This window comes from Ptiloglossa arizonensis, chromosome 8 (assembly GCF_051014685.1).
Source record: "Ptiloglossa arizonensis isolate GNS036 chromosome 8, iyPtiAriz1_principal, whole genome shotgun sequence".
Lineage (NCBI taxonomy): Eukaryota > Metazoa > Arthropoda > Insecta > Hymenoptera > Colletidae > Ptiloglossa > Ptiloglossa arizonensis.
Window position 1 is genome coordinate 15,695,077 of NC_135055.1, and position 21,865 is coordinate 15,716,941.

Genomic DNA, 21,865 nt, shown 5'->3' on the forward strand with positions numbered 1-21,865 from the left:
GGGTTAGGTTTTACAACAGTGGTTTGAACTTTGCTCTGATGTAGATGCGTGTTTCTAGTTGTAATTTGTTTCTATATCGCGCGTATATCACACTTTCAAGTGTACCTAACGAAGACGTTTAACGATGATACGAACCGTGGACATATTGGTTTCTCGTTGACTGTCCTTAATCTTTATTTTATGAGCAATGATACTAAAAATAACACACGATGTCCACGATTATATAAATATAATAATAAACCTACCCAACGAATGATTCGGTGCTAATACGTATCGTAATAATAATAAAAATTGAAATATTAATTTCCCGATTACTGCCCTCAATTTACGCCCAGTATTACCGTACAATCAATACGATGCACGTAATCCTATAAACATAATGATAAATATACTCAAAGAAAGATTCTACACAAATATATATATCATAATAATAACAAAAATTTGAAATATTAATTTCTCGAGTACTGTCCATAATCTACGCGCAATATCACTCCAAAAACAACCATTCCGATCCTATAAACATAACGATAAATATCCTCAACGGAAGATACCGCGGCGAGAATTCCTCCCGGTACCAAAATGGCGCCGCCTAAGGGTTTTCAGCGAGAACGTCTTCACGTTGCAACTGTTCAATAAAACATAGACCCATACTTACGTAACGCTACTTCCCTATTCGTGCTCACGGAACACAGCGACACGGTTTTCAATTTCGAAAACATCCCGCGCGTCGAAAACGAAACCACGAACGAACAAAACGTACCGGCGCCCTTGTTTGTGAATATCGCGTTGGAAATGTTGTTCTCGGCGAAGAGAGAGAGAGAGAGGAGAAGAAAAAAAGAAAAGAAAAAGGAATTAAAATAAAATCACGACGATTCAAGTTCAACCACTCGAAGCTAAAGGAAAGCAATGCGAGAACTTCTTTTTAAGCTCCGTTTCTGTTTACCGATACTGTTTGTAAATGACTTGCCAGATGCTCAGGCACGCGTGCAACACGCACGGTACACGCGTTATATCATTGTCCCGGATTCAAGGCGGTTCTCAGCAACGCTCGTCGCCGCTCACATTTGTACGGACCGGTCGCACCGAGACCACCGGTCAAACCTGTTTAAAAAACATTTTTCGACGGAATTTCCGGTGCCGCCCCGACTACCGCCAAGGATACACGCGTTTTGCAAATCATTCACTCGGATCATCGAGTCCTCGTTGCCTGGACCGCATCGATGCGGTCGCATTGTGAACATCCGACACGCTCCGTGATGTGGTAGCTCCAAGCGCGATACGTATCGAGAATCGAAGCTACCGAGAGCAACGAAACATCGAAATCGATTCGAACACTTCCGAGATCGATTCTTCAATTTTTGAGAAAATTTCGAGATTTTGAACTATACGCGACCCTTCGATACTATGAAATCGATTCGAATATTTCGAGATCGGTATTACGATTTTGGAAAAAATTTCGAAACTTAACGATACACGATCCTTCGATCCGTGGTGTTATTCGATATTTTAAAATCAATTCGAATATTTCGAGATCGATCCTTCGATTTTTGAGAAAATTTCGAGATTTTGAACTATACGCGACCCTTCGATACTATGAAATCAATTCGAAAACTTTCAGCTCGATTCTACGATTTTTGAGAAAATTTCGAGATTTTGACGATACGCGACCCTTCGATACTATGAAATCAATTCGAATATTTCGAGATCGGTATTACGATTTTGGAAAAAATTTCGAAACTTAACGATACACGATCCTTCGATCGGTGGTGTTATTCGATATTTCAAAATCAATTCGAATATTTCGAGATCGATCCTTCGATTTTTGAGCAAATTTCGAGATTTTGAACTATACGCGACCCTTCGATACTATGAAATCAATTCGAAAACTTTCAGCTCGATTCTACGATTTTTGAGAAAATTTCGAGATTTTGAACGATACGCGACCCTTCGATACTATGAAATCAATTCGAATATTTCGAGATCGGTATTACGATTTTGGAAAAAATTTCGAAACTTAACGATACACGATGCTTCGATGCTATAAAATCAATTCGAATATTTTGAGATCGAGATATTACGATTTTGGAAAAAATTCGAAACTTAACGATACACGATCCTTCGATGCTGTGAAATCAATTCGAATATTTCGCGATCGAGATATTACGATTTTGGAAAAAATTTCGAAACTTAACGATACACGATTCTTCGATCCGTGGTGTTATTCGATATTTCAAAATCAATTCGAATATTTCGTGATCGATCCTTCGATTTTTGAGAAAATTTTGACACTTTGAACTATACGCGATCCTTCGATACTATGAAATCAATTCGAATATTTCGAGATCAAGATATTACGATTTTTGAAAAAATTTCGAAACTTAACGATACACGATCCTTCGATCAGTGGTGCTATTCGATATTTCAAAATCAATTCGAATATTTCGTGATCGATCTTTCGATTTTTGAGAAAATTTCGAAATTTCGAACGATACACAACCCTTCGATCCGTGGTGTTAGATAATTGAAAATTTCCGAATAACGAAAGTCTGTACTTCAATTGTGTCAATATGGTGTGAACTGTTCAAATTTTTATCGATACAGGGGAAAACATGTTACGAGAGAATATTACATTCGTTACGTAATGCACGAAATTGTGTTTTGAAATTACATCTTCGTGTTTTTAATCTCGACGTGATTTTTCTACCAAATCCCCTTAGAGTAGAATCGAATTATTATTTGTGCAATACACAGAGTGTCTCGGCCGAAGAGGACCACCTAAATGTGTATCTCTTTTGTTTCCAATAACGTGAAAAATATTCCATGGTACAATTTGAACAATTTCGAAGAAAAGGTGCCATTTTTTCCGAGTTCTTTCCCAAGATCATTAATATTATACACTAAGAAAACATACATTATTTCTAGAGAAGACTTCAAACCGAGATACCCTGTATTTTGCAACAGTTTGTCACAAAATTGTATCTACCTTTAAAAAATTATCATTCCACTCAAACTTCTCCCATGTTAATTATTAAAGCATGCAAATAAATTCGACGAAAATTACTAGCCTCACGTGGTTACTTTCACTACTCTCTTCAATACCATTTGATAATAATTTAACCATCTGTATCGAAGAATATTAAAAACTCATTGTTACGCAAATATCTGTTTATCGAACAAAATTTATCACATTTTACCAAAAGTTTCTTTCCACTTTCATTTTTTACCATCGACGATGGAAAGCTTTTCAACGGTGTTCCTCGTACGAGTAAAATACTATGGGAAAGATTTTCACACGCGTTGGCTCGACTATCGTACATTTCACCGCGATTGATGGTTCACGAACGTTGGAGCACTTTTCTCACGCAGCACAAATTAAATGCAAAGTGCCGTGATTCCGATATTCTGCATAACGAAACACCAAGCGATCCGGTGATATCCCGGAGCTCGAGATATCTCGGTCGTGTATTTACTAATCGAGCGACTCTCTCGATTCCATCGCGGTCGATCGTTCGATCAAAGTTGAATCCACGAAACGGAGGATTGCCCCGAGGCGACGTCTCGTTGCCCAATCAGTGCTCCATTTATCGTTTTTACAAGTGCCGTTAGAAGTAAAGGTCCGTGGGCGTGGCGAGGTTTCGTTAATTAAAGAGGGCGGCTCCAATCAGTCACTGCCACTCATTAAATACAAATTTTCGTACTCGACCGGATCAATTTTAATTTAACCGAGACTCGGGTGTACAGAGAGAGCCACTTAACTCGATTAACTTAATTTTTTGTCGGTGGACCGATCGAAATTTTCTTTTTATCGCGAACGATACACGATCTCGAGGGACCTTCGTGGCGATGACGTTCGATTTTTTCCACGTCCTCTTGCAACGCTTTTTCTTATTTTGTATACAAAATTTCATTGCATACAAAAATATTTCTCTTTCGGCTCGTTACATTCGTCTTGATGTTTGTCGACGATATCGAATGATTGATCGGTAAAATAAATTATAGGGTTGTGAATAAAATAGTGAGCTTGGAAAGTTACATAAAAGAAAGAACGTGCAAATAGTCGAACGTCACCACCTCGAAGGTTTCTTTCCAAGTCGTATCTTCGGTAATAACAAAAATTTGTATACGATAAAACTTGGGTTGATTAGATTAGATAGTTCACCGTGTATGTTGGGAAAAATAGAAGCACGTCGAATTTAAATTTAAAATGAATCAAAATAGAGTAAAAATATTTCGGAAAATTTACAAATTGCAAACTTTTCATTTAACGAAATTATCAATCATATGCTCCTTTTGTAAATTAAAACGAGACACTCTGTTTTAGTTTCAAATTATTTTAGTTTTTATTTTTATTTGTTTCCATTGATAGAGAATTTTAAACCAACGCCAAGAGTTTCGTTATCATTCTGTATAAATTTCGAATAAACAAACGATCGTAATTAACCGCATTGAAAAAGAGAACTGTAATTTTGAACTCTGATCAAAGATAACCGCGAAATCGGTCATACAGAAATTGAGAACACCCGATATTTGTGCAGAGGGTTTTAACTTGTAATACGATCAGACGTTGCAACCATAACGTTGAAGCAACTTTGCTACAATATTGCTAGGCTACAATAACTGGTGTTCGATACAAACATTACGAAAGACGGTGGTAATAACGGCGTTAAACACGATCGTTTACAACATTTTTAAACAAACAATAGTTAATTATCTCTCACGGATAACGAAATCATTCTTTGCGAAACGAGGCTGCAGAGAAAGGTTGATAAATATTACGAGCGTTAAATTTTTACGCAATAATCGCATTTTTCTCGCGAATCCATATCACGCGAGTTGAATTTTAATTAAATTTTGCCTATCACGTGTCTTAATATTTAATCGAAAACGAGTTGTTGACAATCATTGGTAATTGATGGAACTGTACGTATTAATGATAAAAAAGAGTGCTTCGGAAATGTATTTATCAAAAAAGAAAATGTAACGCACGGTAAGCAATGGAGAAAAGAAACAAATCAACTCTACGGATCGTGGGAACACCTGATATTAAACAAAAAAAATAATAATAATAATTTCATATACAATGTAAGTTGCATAACCGAAACAGGTTATACGTCTCTCTTTTGGAACCTTCTTTCATTGAAGGTAAAGAAAGTTGGGGAAAGAAAAAACTGAATGGTATACAATATAGGCGTATACCTTTTTTATATCCGTATTTAATTCTCGTGCAACGATGCACCTGCAAAGTGTAGTTGCATAGTGCACCTTTACGAGTATAAAGGAACGACTCATTTGTTACGCAAATCGTGTTTGTTATTATTCTGCGTGCGTAAGTATCAGCGTAAGGCTTTCGAAAAACAAGTACGTACTTTCCGAGTACATTTATTCATTTATTTATTAATTTAACGAGGGAGGAATCATTGATATTGGCCAAAGGAGAGAAAGAAATACATTAACAGAGAAACAAGACGAAAATATGGCTACTAATTGAGCGATGGTATAGAAAAAGATATTGTTAGTACCTAACAGAAGAAAAATAAGAAGAATAAGATAAATAAAGAATCAAATTTAAACAATATCGTCTACACTTCGAGATACGAGTTAACTCAGCAGTCTCTACAGCCCTAGTGTACTAAAACAATCAATTTACACGATACAGTATAAAAAATATATAACACTACATATATTTAAACAATTTTTCTCTCTCTCTTGAAACAAAAAACAAATTTTTAATACAAACTTTCAAAAAATTCAAGACAATTTCAACAGAGGTATCTTCGTTTCCAGTTTCTTTTCTAACCAACCATTGCTATTTGTCTTTCTATCTCCTCGTTTCCATTTAAATAAACAAATCCTATTAAAAAAAAACAATTCCTCCGCTATCCCGTACACCTTGTACATTTCCCTAACGGTTGAAACACGAGACTCTCCGCTCGAATTCGTCACCACGTGGACGCACTTGTTTAAATATTTCAACGAACGCCGCACATAGCCGCGCGCGGGTTTAATTTACGCGAAAGAAATTCAACGAGTTCATCGTTACAAAATTGCAAATGCACTTTCGACGCGCGGCGTTGCACCTGCGGGAAAGGCCGACAAAGAGGCTGCGCCTCGTCGTTGCGTTCAACTTCTGCCTCGTTCGTCTTCTCCTATCTCGGATCAAACGAACGGTTATGATCCCCCGTTCTATTATTCATACCGCCGGTGTCTTCTTTACAATATCATTTTTTCTTGTTTTTTTTTTTTCAAACATTACGAAAGGTACCGATGACGTCAGCGGCGGTATTTAACGTTGCGACGCGCGTCGATGGAAATCTGGCGCGTAAGCTCGACGCAACGAAACCGCCACGCGAAATTGCGTTTTACTCGTGACGACCCCGTGACCCCGGCGAGTCACTTTCGAGGATCACGAGTGCACACGGAGAAAGTGTACGCTGTTTTTATTTATTTTTTTTCCTTTCTTCTTTCCTCTTCTCTTCTTTTTCTTCGTCGCGCGATTCTCGTCAGCCGAAATCACGGGCCGACGTCGCGGCGGCGGCGAAGCCGAAACGAAACTCGTTCTCCGTAACGAGGACTCTCCGAGCCCTGGTCCCTCGGGTACAAATTGCACGCTATCAGCAACCATGGAGTACGTTCTCATCAGGGGCCCGAGGAGTCGCGAGCTCGATCACCCGGTCGAATCGTAACGACCGACGATTTATCGGTAATTCGACCCGTTACATCCGATTAAATCCTGATTACCGCTAAAAGGGATTTCACGGCTGCGCGGGATAAAGACGAACGACCGAACGCGAACGAACATCGAATGAAAATATCGGCCAATTACGGCCCCGATGCAGCGCGGTGTCGCGCTCGAGAGTCCCTTAACGGTGCAATTTATACGCACAAGTTAATGGTCCATCCGTACTTCCAGCCAGAAAGTCGAAGCTTTGGTTGCGACCGATCGAAGTATCGCGCGGAGAGTGTCACACAGGGAAATGCGACATCCGCGTTCGGAGCGAATCAAATTTTTCTGTACCGTGGTGTGAAGGTTTCGAGCGTTGAGTAGGTCTTGTCGAAAGTTGGAAATTGGATCGAGGTAATTGTTTCACTCGTGGGTAGGTATTGAGTGGGGAATAAATTTGACGAAAATTGAGTTGTAGGAATAATAAAAATAGGAAATGAAGATTATATTGATGGTAGTTAATAACGTGTATGTGACTGAAAGTTGGAAATAGGATCGAGGTAATTATTTCACTCGTGAGTAGGTATTGAGGGGGGAATAAATTTGACGAAAATCTGGTTGTAGGAATAATAAAAATAGGAAATGAAAAATGTATTGATAGTAGTTAATAACGTATGTGTGACTGAAAGTTGAAAATGGAATTGAGAAAATTATTTTACTCGTAGCGAGTAGATGTTGAGTAGTGAATAAATTTAACGAAAATTGCAAAAGTAATAATACAAATAATAAGTGGACAGTGAGTAGGTAATAACATGTGTATAACTGAACGTTGAAAATAGAATTGAGAAATTTATTTTACTCATAGCGAGTAGGTATTGAGTAGTGAATAAATTTAACGAAAATCGGGTTGTGAGGATAATAAAGATAGTAAGTGGAAAACACATTGGTAGTAGGTAATAACGTGTATATAATTGAAAGTTGAAAATGGAATTGAGAAAATTATTCTACTCGTAGCGAATAGATATCGAGCAGGGAATAAGTTTGAGGAAAATCGAGTTGTGAGAATAATAAAGATAGTAAGTGGAAAACACGCTGATGGTAGGTAATAACGTATATATAACCAAAAGTTGGAAATAAAATTGAGAAAATTACTTTACTTACAGTGAGCAGATATTTTCTGAGGGAATATAATTGGCAAAAAATTGTGTTAGAGAAATAATAAAAATACTAATATTTCTAATACGAAATGTACGATGTTTCGGGTGAAAGCTGCTCATAATACTGGGATGAATTCTATACAGCTAATAAGGAAGACGTGCGCGATGAAATATACGACAGGTTTGTTAGAAGAGCTCAAAATTATGTGAAAGTAGGAAAATTGTTTAGACCGACGGTAAACTGTCTCTCGAAGTATCGCGTAAATTTCTCCGGTTTAAGGCTGCAAAAGATAATTCAATCGGTTAACTTGTAAGATATTTACAACACGCATAAATTAAGAACAGTACTTGAGAGTAAAACGTCTCCATAGTTACGATTACTGCATTCAACACCCATGCTCACATCAATTCTTACGTCAACAGTAAAATACTTGAATCGATTCAATCCTCTTATGCACTCTCCTATACGTTCAATTTATATTTTCTATTAAAATAATTTTCCTCTACTTTTGCATTTTTTGGTATCTATACACATTTTCATTTCTCTTGCAAAAGTCTGCATTAAGTTCTCATTACATCTGTAAAATTTATACTACACAATTTCAATACCAAACGATCCTTATAAAGTAACCAAACGAGTAAGAAAATTCCACTAACATTCATTTCCTTTCTGCATTTTTTACTTTCTCTACATATTTTTATTTCTCTTACAGAGGGTCTGTATTAAGTTCTGAATGCTCTATAATTGCTCCTTATACAATTAATTTACACTATATAATTTCAATACCAAAAGATCCTTATGAAGTAACCAACAACTAAGAAAATTCCACTAACATACATTTCCTTCCTGCATACTTTACTTTCTGTACACATTTTTCTCTTATACAGAGAATTCGTATTAAATTCTCAACGCTTTATAATATTCTCGATACAACTAATTTCCACTATATAATTTCAATACCAAAAGATCCTTATGAAGTAACCAATGACTAAGAAAATTCCACTAACATACATTTCCTTCCTGCATACTTTACTTTCTGTACACATTTTTCTCTTATACAGATAATCCGTATTAAATTCTCAACGCTTTATAATTATTCTCGATACAACTAATTTCCACTATATAATTTCAATACCAAAAGATCCTTATGAAGTAACCAACGACTAAGAAAATTCCACTAACATACATTTCCTTCACATTTTTCTCTTATACAGAGGATCCGTATTAAATTCTCAACGCTTCATAATTATTCTCGATACAACTAATTTCCACTATATAAATTTCTAACATCCTCCCCATGATCGAGTAAGTAAAAGAAATTTTCAATTTACTCCGTTGCGTAAAATTGCTCGAAAAATGTCCTCTCGACTCCGTTTCGCGGTTTCGACACACGTTGCGCCGTATCGACGCGAAAGATTTCAACGAGTGGACAAGATGAGCGCTTACTCGCAAGAGACCATAGTGTTCCAGCGGTAACCCAACGCGGACCACTTCCTTCGTCGCCTAGTTCCCGCGTACACAGAGCTGACATTTTCAGCAAGTGCGTGTCGAGAAAATGGCCGTGGTCGTTACGTAACGAACCAGTCTGCCGAATTGTGACTCCACGGCGTCAAACATCGCGTCTCGTTCTACATCCACGAATAACACGCCCCAGGCGCGGTAAAATTCGCCTCGAAGCGGATTCCTCGGTCGGTTAGTTCTCTGTTACTTTTGACATCTTTCCTGAATGGTGGAAATATTCAAACGCGATTCTTCGAACACGGGAGCTTTTCCAAACGATCGAACGATCTCCTTTCTATTTTCTCCCCCTGTGAATAGAATTCTTTTCTTTTTTAAATATTCTTCGATCTTTGAGAAGATACTAATTTTCAAAATAAGTATCTCGAAGGTCCTCGTCGAGAAAGTACACGTAAGATTCTAATAATAAATAACAAGAACTTACGAATGAAATATAAGAAATTCGAATGGTTCAATATCGAAAAAATACTTCCTGTAGGGAGTAGCGGTAAAATTTCATTTTTTTCGAAGTGACCATCGAATTTAGAAATCCGTCGCGTCGACGATGAAAACAGTCGACCATTGGTCGTTCAATGTTGTCACAGTTGATTTCGCGCGTGCCACTCGAAAGCTCGAACTCGTTTCAAGGAATGCACGACAAATATACCATCGACCTCTGGAATATTGTAATACAGTCGCGTATTATTAAACTTCCAATGACGTGTTTCTGGAAAAAGTTACATCAGCGCGAGTAGAAGGGAACAACCGTGGCCACGATACCAGTTTAACTGCAAATGGAGACTATCAACGAAGAAAATGTAACGTACTTCGCCCTGATAAATTTCCACCTGTTTTTCGATATTTACAGGAGGGGGAGGGGGTGATTTTTCATTCGGTGGTGTTGCTCTTTATCGAAACGAACACGTTTAACAGGTGTCCAGGCTGTGAAAGTAGTCGAAGAACGAACGAAATTTAAACTATACCGGTGGTAAATCATTTGCGTTTCTTATATTTTTTTTTTCCCTCTATGTTCTAATTATTTCTCTTCGATATTGAACCTTTCGAATTTCTTATATTTCATTCGTAAGTTTTTCTTATTTATTTCTAGAATCTCACGTGTACTTTCTCGACGAGGACCTTCGAGATACTTATTTTGGAAAATTAGTATCGTCTCAAAGATCGAAGAATATTTATTTAAAAAAAAGAATTCCATTCACAGGGGAAGGAAATAGAAAGAAGATCGTTCGATAGTTTGGCAAAGCTCCTGTTCATAGAATCTTGTTTAAATATTTCTACCATTCCGGAAAGATGTTCAAAGTAACCCAGACCTAACCAGAGAGAGAGATCTGATTTTCTCCTCTCGAAATCTGATTTTCCGCGGACAAACTCGAACGCGACACAAGGAAGGGAAAAATTCCGCCGTCGGTAGCCTCGAACTCCGCGCATAATTGCAAACTCGCGCAGTAGCTACCAGGCTACTATCTAACTCGAAGAAAAAAATCGACTTCCCAGCAACCGACGATCAACGATTCTCGTCGTCTCGCGAATCGTCGTTCGACCATTAGAAACGTACCCCGTTTCTTGTTTCGTAAAAATCGATTTCGCTCGAAAAAATAAAAAAAAAATAAAAAAGAAACGCTTCACAAGGCCCCCCTTTAGCGCGAAGTGTACTCGACGATCGAAGACCGAAATTTATCACGGGTAGCTGGAACACACTTTTCTTCGCAGTTGCGCAAGAAGATGAATCATTGCTTTATAATTGAACGTTGGTGCACTCGCGACATTCAATTTCTCCCGATCTGCGTCGTTAATGTCCCGAATTGAACGTTGGATCGCACCGGTACCCCAGCTGGTACCCCTCGTCGAGATACTTGGCGGGTTCTCGCGTCGTTGCGCAATCGAATTGATATTGTTCGTTTACGCGTGCGCGAAAAATAAACGAAATCGAAGCGCACGCGGCGCCAATTTCGAAACGTTTCGCGGGAATCGATGATTACCACCCTTCACGACGATTTCCCTGTGCCGCGTCCGGTTCGAGCGGAGGCGAAAACCAGCTATGAAAGTCTCTATCGAAAGATCGGTTTCTTCTCCCCCCTACCATTCACTGGTTCCACTGTACGATAGGACACGGGGGGAACGACGGAGAATGTAAAGTCTCGGGAAGATCTACGATATAATTACATCGTATATCGCATTTTTCTATCACGTGATCGTCTTGCGTTAAAACTGAAAGCCAGCCAGCCAGGCCGCGGTCATGTGACTCTTGCATCGTCTACACACTGACTCCTGGGGATCTATTCGTACCAATTTCTCGATCGTTGCGCGATTAATCTTCCAATGGACGGAAGAGGATCGGTTAGATTTTTTCCTCGACGCGTTCCGGATTATTATTCTAGTTTCAGAGCTTGTCATGCGGAGTTTCACGCGATTCGATTCGTAGGATATCTTGAAGGTGGTTGGTTGATTTCTACGTGTTTATTCGTTCGTCGATTCGTTCGTCACGGTGGTAAATGTTTGAATTTGCGAAGAGTGAGTCATTCTTGGATCGTGAAGACACGAAGTTGCACGAGGAGGTGTTTGGGAGATTCGATGTAGAAAATTTATAATTAAACTGGAGTTCGAGAAGCTTGGAGTGTGTTTATAGAAATTGAAGCTTTTTTTTATACGTGTTATAGTTGTTTCATTGAAAGTTTCATTTTTTTCTATTGAAATTAGGCGAGAAATGTACTTGTGATAATTACATTGTGAGAGAAAAATTGTATATTCGGAATATTCCTTAGAAAAATTCAAATCCTCCTTAGTGATAAAAAATAATACAAAAATGTAATTAGAATAATAAAAAAAAATGTATTCCAGTATTATCCTTTAACATTTTTCTTATGCGACAGTTTGGATTACATTAGATACTCGAACCAAATAAAATGCTCTGAATAGTGACAAAAATAATTCCAACAATACCCTACGACGAGTAATCGCACAATTTTGAGTAAAATTCTTCTCGTGGACTCTAAATGGTAAAAAAATAATTTTCTATCGATATCTTTCGACAAATAATCGCACAAGTCTGCGTAACATTCTTCGTGTGTACTGATTTAGATCAGCCAATGCACCAAACAAAAAAAAAAAACAATTTTCCAACAATACCCTTTAACGAGAATAATCGCCCAATTTCGTGCAATTTCGTGCAATTTCGACGATTACAAATTCTCGAACAACAGTGCACGTTCAGACACGCGACTCGCAGCTCGGTAACACTGCACAATAGTTTTACCATTCATCGTTCCACCTTTCGATGAATATTTCCACATTTGTTGTCCAGTTGAACACGTTAGACCAACGCGACTATCAATATCTCGTTTGATACGCGGAATGATCGCTCGCATCCGTGCGCTCATTGATTTATCGCGTACAACGGAACGGATCGGTGTTCAATCGTTCGAGTTCCATCGCGGTATTATTAAACAAGGCTCGGGGCACACGGACGCGATAAATTCATTTCTCTGGCGTTCGTTTTACGCGCGGATATAAACATCTTAATGCACGCGAGACTCGCGAACGTCGGTCTCTCGGAACGAACGACACGTCACACGCACGGGTCGCGAAATAACAAGAAACGGGATCGTTGGTACGTGCAACGGGGCCTTGTTTATTGCTCGATGAAACGGAAAATCCGGAACTAGGAAGCGTTTTCGTTTTCTGGCCGTGGAAACTGAGAAATCTCCACGTAATCGAGCTGAGAGATTACGATTTGAAAACGATCCTCGTGGACAGAGGATCAACGATGCTCGAAGTTATGATAATAACATGCACGATGTTAAGATAATTATTAATATCGATCGCGGTGAAAATATCCTCGTTTTTGTGTGTGAATTTGTGGGCGTTATTTTTTCTACGATTTAATTATTCGCGAATTGGATAGAAACGTGTCGTTTTTCGTATCGTTGGATAATTTCACGGTTTTCTATTTTTCTACGTGGAGCAACGATCGATTCAACGATTAATATAATGTTAACGATGATTGATTATTAATATCGGTTACGGTGGAGGTATTCTCAATTTCGTATCGATTTGTGCGCGTTGTATTCCGATTGTGCAATTTAGTTGCGATTTAAATACAAATGAGTAATCGTTCTTCCTCCTTTTTTTTGTACTAGGAACGATTCGATTCAATATGCAAATTACTTGTATAATTTTAAGTCACAAGGTTTGGACTCAAATCGTGGAGCAACGTTTGTTAAATTCTTCGAAAAGAGGAAATTATTAACCAGCTAAATTTGATCAAATTCGTACCTATTGTAAACATATCGTACTCGGTGTAATTTATAATACCAGTAATCAATATATTACAATATATGATTCATATTTTATTTTGTCAATCGTTCTAGAATAGTCCCTAGAACTACTCGACACAAATCTACAATAATTTCCACAAACACTAACAAGTTATGCCACAAGTTACAAGAAGCTGTAGTAAACAGCTCGTAAACTATGCATCTACTATAAACATATCGTACACAGTGTAATTCATAATACCAGTAATCGCTATATTACAATATATGATTCATATTTTATTTTGTCAATCGTTCTAGAATAGTCCCTAGAACTACTCGACACAAATCTACAATAATTTCCACAAACACTAACAAGTTATGCCACAAGTTACAAGAAGCTGTAGTAAACAACTCGTAAACTCTACACCTACTATAAACATATCGTACACAGTGTAATTCGTAATACCAGTAATCGCTATATTACAATATATGATTCATATTTTATTTTGTCAATCGTTCTAGAATAGTCCCTAGAACTACTCGACACAAATCTACAATAATTTCCACAAACACTAACAAGTTATGCCACAAGTTACAAGAAGCTGTAGTAAACAGCTCGTAAACTCTGCATCTACTATAAACATATCGTACACAGTGTAATTCATAATACCAGTAATCGCTATATTACAATATATGATTCATATTTTATTTTGTCAATCGTTCTAGATTCGTCCCTAGAACTACTCGACGCAAATCTAAAGTTATCTCCACAAACATTAACAAGTTATGCCACAAGTTACAAGAAGCCACAGTAAACTGCTCGTAAACTCGACTAATTATCCAATGTGAGTTTATTACCGGCTGGATTTCACTCGTTGCTGTGTGCACCATTTGTATGTTAATCGTATTATCGATAAATCGAGGCTTACCAGTGAGTTATCGATGTCACGTAGAAAATCGTTGGTAACATCTCGGAAACGGAGCGAGTTCAGTGAAAGATAGCGTTCGATACGCTTTCGTCGTTACATTTTGATCGATCGCGGTCGCTATTCAATGATCCACGGCGAACGTTGTTCACGATTTGTACTTGTCACTTCGATTTCTACGATTTGCAATCAACGACTAATGCACGCCTCGCTACGAAGTTCACCTAACCCTGCAGCCATCCGCAATATTTTTACAACGCACGATTTAAATCAATAACGATGCTCGTGTGTGTGTGTGTGTGTGTGTGTGTGTTGCGCCATTGGTGACGATACGTTTAATTATATATAGGTCAACGAGTGTTCCAAAATATTTTTCGTAACACGGCGAGCGAACGATCGAATCACCGTAGCCGTACACGAGTACATTTCAAACAACCGGATCTGTTAGATAATCCTTTCGTCTTCGACGAACGTTGGGCGAGACTGTTGCTCTAAATTCGTCAACGCTTTCTTTTTTTTTATTTCGCTCGAAAGTCTAAATACTACCAGCGTGCGTACGTTCGTCCTGCACCCTGCCACGAGCAACGTGTCCGACTACGCATAAGAAATGTAACGATAGTTTCGAAGAAACGTCGATTTCGTTTCGAAGCAATCGCACGAACGATAGTACGAGAAACGGAGCGGATGATTTCTTTTAATTTTATGTACAGTAACTTTTTGAATAAGTTTTGGGGTTTCTTTCATTGTAAATTTTAGAGAAAATGAACCATTACTGTTTTACGATTATATTTGCAAGGATGTGTGTTTGAAAGCTACAGGGTTGGAAGGGTAACGTTTTTGGGTAATTGTTCTGTAATGGTTAACGAATAATTTTCTTTCTTTCACGTGTCTAATTTTTCAAATTTATTCGTTCGAATTACTAAAGAACGAACCTTCACTTCTAGTAAATTTTTGGTAATAAATTGTCCCGTAGAGTACGATAAACAATTCCCTTTTATTCTACAGATCATCGACGATACATACCTATGAAATATACATTAATTTTTGAAACTTCATGCACTTCGTGCAATATTATAAACTGAACCACTATCGTTTCATTTCTATTCTTTGACAATAATTTCTCTTGGAGACAATGATGAACAATTCCCTCTCGTTCCACAGATTATCAACGATGAAATATTAGAAACTGAGCCATCAAAGTTTCATATTTAAATTTACGTGACTGGAAAAGAAATTCGAATCGAGTCCTGTGTTTAAAATTTCCAGAATGCGTAAAAGTTTCGGGAATTTTTCGAGCAATCGACAGCATCCGCGCGTTCAATCTTCGCGCGATACCTCGCCAAACGAACATTATCAGCGTCTGGGATCGCAACGTTCGAGTAAATACGCGCCGAATCGCCAATAACGCGCGCAGCGGGTTAATTATTCGGTGACAACGCTCGTCGAGGTCTCGTTAACGTACACACGGTCAATAATTTGATTTAATGATGCAACCGGCTACGATATTCTATCCACTGTTCAAATTCACATGACTTTCATAACCTTACGCAATGATGTTTAAGAGGTGCGTGTCGCTTATGCAATGGAAATTGAACGTCGATTTAATATGGTGCAGCACGCTCATAAAAGGACTTTACTGCTTTCAAGTTGACCGTGTTTCTGTTTTGAAAGGCGTTCTTGGTCACAATTTTGATCACCCGGGTGAGCCTACCGGTACACGAGTTTCATTCATACACTAATTGTACCGCAATTGAAGATGGAGAAAGTTCGATCTCATGGATCGGTTGCGCAAATCGAGGAAATTCGACGAAAACAAAATTCTCCAACGTATTTTAATCAAACGTCGGAAGTGTGGCGTACGGAGGAACATTTCCGAAAGGAATTCAACCGTGAAGAAATTATTAACAGTGTCAAGAAACGATAAGAAAGTCGGCACGTTCGTTGAATCTATCGAATAACGAATTCTAATAAATAGAGTAAGTTGTTAATAACTATAAACGGTCGAAAGTAAGACATTCGCTTCGTCGCTGACTAGAATCGACTGAGATGAATTTTTCTTCTTTTTTTTATTAGGTTTATTCACCTCGAATGTTTAACGCCAAGCTAGAGTAGCATTTTCGATACTCTTTGCTCTCGATCAAGGTTCCAAAATTGTCAAAGGCCTTACAATATTTGTAATGTATGCGAAAGGGATGTTGGATGTTGTATCTGACAAAATGTTTCGATGGTGATTTTTGCAATTCGATGACTGAGTTCGATTGAGCTGTTTCCAAATATCGAAAGACATTTCAATTTTTAAGCTTCGAAATTTATTTGAACAAATGTGAAGAAAATGGATGGAAATATTGAAAACCTGTGAATTGATTAGCAAACAAAAAAAGATGATCAAGTCTACGTTTATGTACTTTTCTTATCTTTTCGACATTTTTCACCCCATGTTTACACGACATTTTTCTCAATTTCCCAGATACTTTTGAATCCATATCTACTTGACATTTTTCTTATTTTTGCTCGTACAATATACTGCCACCAATCGCCTGAACTTAAAAAATTGTGAATTTGGAAAAGAAAAGCAAACTACACTTCGAAATGGAACTAACACAATATCCATCGTTACTTCGTACTTTCCTCATAATATTCCAACAAAGTTTCCTCGAACCTATGTTTACATGACATTTTTCTTATCATCGCACATTTACTATCCTCAGATTTACCCAACGTTCTCAAAACAGAACCACCATAGACAATTTGCTTGTTATTTCCCAAGTTTCTGCTAATATATCGATAAAAAGTGTTCCAACCCAAATTTACCCAACATATTTCTACATGAACCTAAAAAACTGTGAATTCTACAAAAAAAAAAAAGAAAGAAGAAATAAGAAAAACAGGCAAACGGCAAACGTTACGAGACAAACCGATCGCGCAATATCGATATCTCGCGCGTCTCCCAGAAAACTCGAACCAGACCTCGAAAGCGTGTTTTCGATCGCGGAACGAGCTCACGGCATTCGAAATTCCCCCGGTACGATTAATCGGGTGGCGACTCCGAACTTTCGGCGTCGCGTACGTGTTTCGGCGCGCGTTCGGAGACACAATCGACGTCTCGAATCGAGGGCAGCAGCCGGCGGCTCGTACAGAGAAAGGAAAGTAAAACGTGGACGGGGAGTCTACGCCTCCTCCGCTCCCCCGCCACAACACCCCTCCCCTCTCCTCCCCTCGTCGCACACACACGTTTTCCTACTCTATCGCTCTCTCTCTCTCTCTCTCTCTCACGCGCGCGCTCGTAGCAGCGGTTGTTACCTCGACGTTAAGGTAACTTACTTTTTCCCCCCACTCCACCGTCCGACGGTTCTTTCGCGGGCCGCGCTTTTGGGGAGCTTTCCACCACCAAGCGGACCCCGCCGAGCCAAGTGGCACCGCCGATAAAGAACTATACCGGCACCCGCGACCGCAGGACACGAGAGCGAAGTTACCGGGTATTATACGAGACACTCGGTCAGTGAGTCTCTAACCGACGATCGTCCAACACCCGGTCCGTCGAGTGGTCACCGTCTACCGCTAGACAACGAGAGACCCCGGTACGAACCGCACATTGGGGCCCAATCCTCACCGACGCGAACCCAAATACACCGGTGATTGGACCCAACCCGTCGGAGGATCCCCTCGTCGTCGTTTTCGGTGAATTCTGAGCGCGACTCGCGTAATCGCCGCGCATCGCTCTACCGGTCCCCTTTCGGGCCCATTTCCGCACCCCCCTCCCACCCACCTACGCGCGAAATTTCGCCCTCGCGTTACGGGACTAAGTGCGCCGGAAGTGAGTACACGCGTCACCGACCACCACGATATCCACGTAACGGCGATCCTGATCGTCCACCCTCGGCTGGAACACGCTTTTAAGGCCCCGTCAAACGTGGAGCACGTGATTACAGAATGCACGGGTGAGTTACTGTTCGGAGAACGAACCGAGGGAGAGCAACAATACGCGACAGAGTTTCAGGTGGCACGACCGCGTGGGCCGATTCTCGTTCCTCGAAACGTGGGAGGGGGAAACGAATCGATTTCACGGGGCCTTGTTATAACGCGAATGGGACGAACTTTTAACGAGGCGTTATCGACGATCGGTGCTTCTTTTACGGGAGAAAATTTGGATCTCTTTTCGAAGGGATTGGGACAGTTTTGGGACAGTTTTGGGACGATGTTTTTATTCGTGATTTGGGTAGTTAAAAATTGCAATATGGAAATTAAAGTATTGTAAGTAGGGATTTGAGAAAGGGTAATTCACACTTATTCTGGGTACTGGGGATAGAAATGTTTAGATTGAATTCGATGATCATGGGAAACAATTATTTTGCGTTGTTCTCGGGAAAAATTTTAGAATTTCGGAATTATTTTGGAACAACTAATGAGGTTTCTATTTCCGATTTGGGTAGTAAGAAATTGCAATACGGAGTATTTGAGAAATGTTCAGGGGAGCGTGAATAAAATAATTTAGATTACCGCCCGTGATAACGATAGAAAAAGAAAATTGTAACTTGTTTTTCCATTTTGTGGATAGCATTTTTTTTAAATGTTATTTTTAAAGTACAATGTAACTCATTCCTTCGTAAATTTCGAAAGAGTACGTTCGTTGTATAACAGTTCGGAGTATTTCGATTTGATTAGGTAATATAGCATTCTTTCATCGTGTCTAATATTTATTTACCGGGCCTTGTTGGGACTGTCGTACCGTTTGAAATTATTCCAGGGAATGGTTTTTCTTTTTTTTTTTTTTTTATTCGCCTAACTAGACATAACTCGATACGATCTAAAGTATGCTTCCTAGAACACTATGTTGTAGACTTACATCAGCAGAAAGAGAACAAAGTAAACTTTCTTGAAGTAGAGATAGATTGATTTCAAAGAAGTGTGAATTTAGAAAGTAGTAAAAGGCACCTGCGTACGTGAAATAATTTCGATTGTTCAACCCCCAAGGGGAATATTCTGCCCTGTTAAATTACTGCAAATATATATTTTTAACTTCGCGCTATTTCATCGTAAAATATTATACGTACAAGTCGTTGACACGACGCTCATTGATATTTTTTTTTTTAAAGTTTCTCATCCGTGTCGGAAAAAAGTGTGTTAAGTTTAGTAATAATTTGCATTCACCCCGTTTCTACGCGGTATAAGTTAATGAATTATAGAATGCGGTTTAACGTACTGTTACCGTGTTTAAGAACTTAGCTTTGTACCTCTGACGCAAGACGTTGTTACACTTACCCAATTAGTTCAATCGTTATATTCTCGGTTGAAGAATCGCCACACGCACGTGTAATTTACGCCTGCAAGAAGTATACTGAATGGTATATCTACCGATAATACAATACTCAACCGTTGAATACATTCTATCCGGTTTGAAGTTTCAACTTTGAATAAACATAATTCTAATTTTCTAATCGAAGACCTTTGTTAGGAATAAATGTCGATTAATTTAGTAGACTCGTCGCTAATTCCACTGATTTTTGATATATTATTTATTAGAAGAAAATTTGGATTAACGATAGAAACCTTGTCTCAGAAAACTTGCTAAGACAACATTAAATGGAAGAGTTATGGAAATAAATTATTCTGTTAAAATTTTGCCAATAGAGTTGTCAGTGAGACAACGAACAAAAATTCATGCTTACCTAGACCCTAAATCAATTCTTACTTCTATAAGAATCAAGTACTTTCTCGTAAGCAGTCCTCGAGTATTAAGTCAGATCGTAATCTGAACAACAATTCCAGTTATCTTTTATCGAAGTAATTAAGGAACGAATAAAGAGTAGGATACTGTAAACCGAAAATAGTATTTATAGAGCATTGATAGAGAAGAATTTTAGAAGCGAAATAACCAGTAGTACTGGAAAAAAAACATTGTTATATTAATTTCGTTTGTTCAGATCGAAAAAAATTAATTGACCGACTTAATAATAGGGCTGACATTATTCGATTGTTTTAATAATCGCATGTTTTTAGATATTCGAACGAACTTTAAATATATCATTATTAGAATGAACTTTAAATATTTGATTATTAGAATGAACTTCGAATATTTAACTATTCGAATATTATTACTGAACAATTCGAATATTCAAATATAGTCAAGAAATGTAAACGTATTACTTTTCCTTTATTCGAATAACAATGTTATATGGAATATAAAAGTAAAGCTTAAAGAAAGAACCGTGAACTTAATCAATTTATAGTCCACACGATACTATTCAAATGCTTGAACCAATGCAAAAGATATTCGGACGATCAAGTATTCAAACAGTAGTTAAACAATCAAATATTCGAATATTCAAATTGTCCAGTACTGTAACAATATTCAAGTAATAGTCCAATAATCAAGTACTTTAATGGTATTCGAATAGCGAAGAATTCTCACTGTATTCGAATAGCGAAGAGTTCTCATTGTATTCGAATAACGAAGAATTCTCATACTATTTGACTACTCCAATAGTGTTCAAATAGTCAATCACTCTAACCAATATTCGAATGATCAATTATTCTAATAGTATTCAAATAGCCAACCACTCGAACCAATGTTCGAATAATCAATTATTCCAATAGTATTCGAATAGCCAACCACTCGAACCACTGTTCGGATGATCAATTATTCCAGTAGTATTCGAATAGCCAACCACTCGAACCACTGTTCGGATGATCAATTATTCCAATAGTATTCGAATAGGCAACCACTCGAACCAATATTCGAATGATCAATTATTCCAATAGTATTCGAATAGCCAACCACTTGAACCAATATTCGAATAGTCAATTACTCCAATAGTATTCGAATGATCAATTATTCCAATAGTATTCGAATAGCCAACTACTCAAACCAATGTTCGAATAATCAATTATTCTAATACTATTCGAGTAGCCAACTATTCGAACCAATGTTCGAATGATCAATTACTCCAATAGTATTCGAATAGCCAACTACTCAAACCAATGTTCGAATAATCAATTATTCTAATACTATTCGAGTAGCCAATCATTCGAACCAATGTTCGAATAATCAAGTATTCCGATAGTATTCGTGCAATTCGACGTTCGAATACAGAACACTTCGACAAGCACAGCCAGTCCCGCTCGGTACTTTAACAGACAATTAGCGCAAGATACGATTGTAGGCGATTACGCGGAGCAATTTTAAGCTGGAAATCGCGTGGCACGAAACACCGACTTCTGTTGCCGCAAACCTGATCGAGAGTGCATTGCCTATCGAAAACAGCGCGAAATGGGCTCTATCGGTCCGAGACGCGTTTGCAACGAACGAGCTGCGAGGAAAGTGAAAGGAGAATCCGCGGTAGACGCAACGAGAA

At 38.4% G+C, this 21,865-nt stretch overlaps 2 protein-coding genes across 2 annotated transcripts in view; one reads left to right on the top strand and one right to left on the bottom strand.

Moving 5' to 3' along the window:
• The window catches only part of Cep290 (Centrosomal protein 290kDa), a 171,917-nt gene that overhangs the window by 84,269 nt on the left and 65,783 nt on the right, over positions 1 to 21,865 (bottom strand). The window lies entirely within an intron of this gene.
• Positions 18,133 to 21,865, top strand: part of Cysu (peroxidase homolog) — a 39,360-nt gene continuing 35,627 nt past the window's right edge. The window contains exon 1 of the mRNA XM_076317690.1: positions 18,133 to 18,451. Within this exon, the coding sequence (XP_076173805.1) occupies positions 18,444 to 18,451 (8 nt within the window). The 5' untranslated portion in view covers positions 18,133 to 18,443. The remainder of the gene's footprint in view (positions 18,452 to 21,865) is intronic.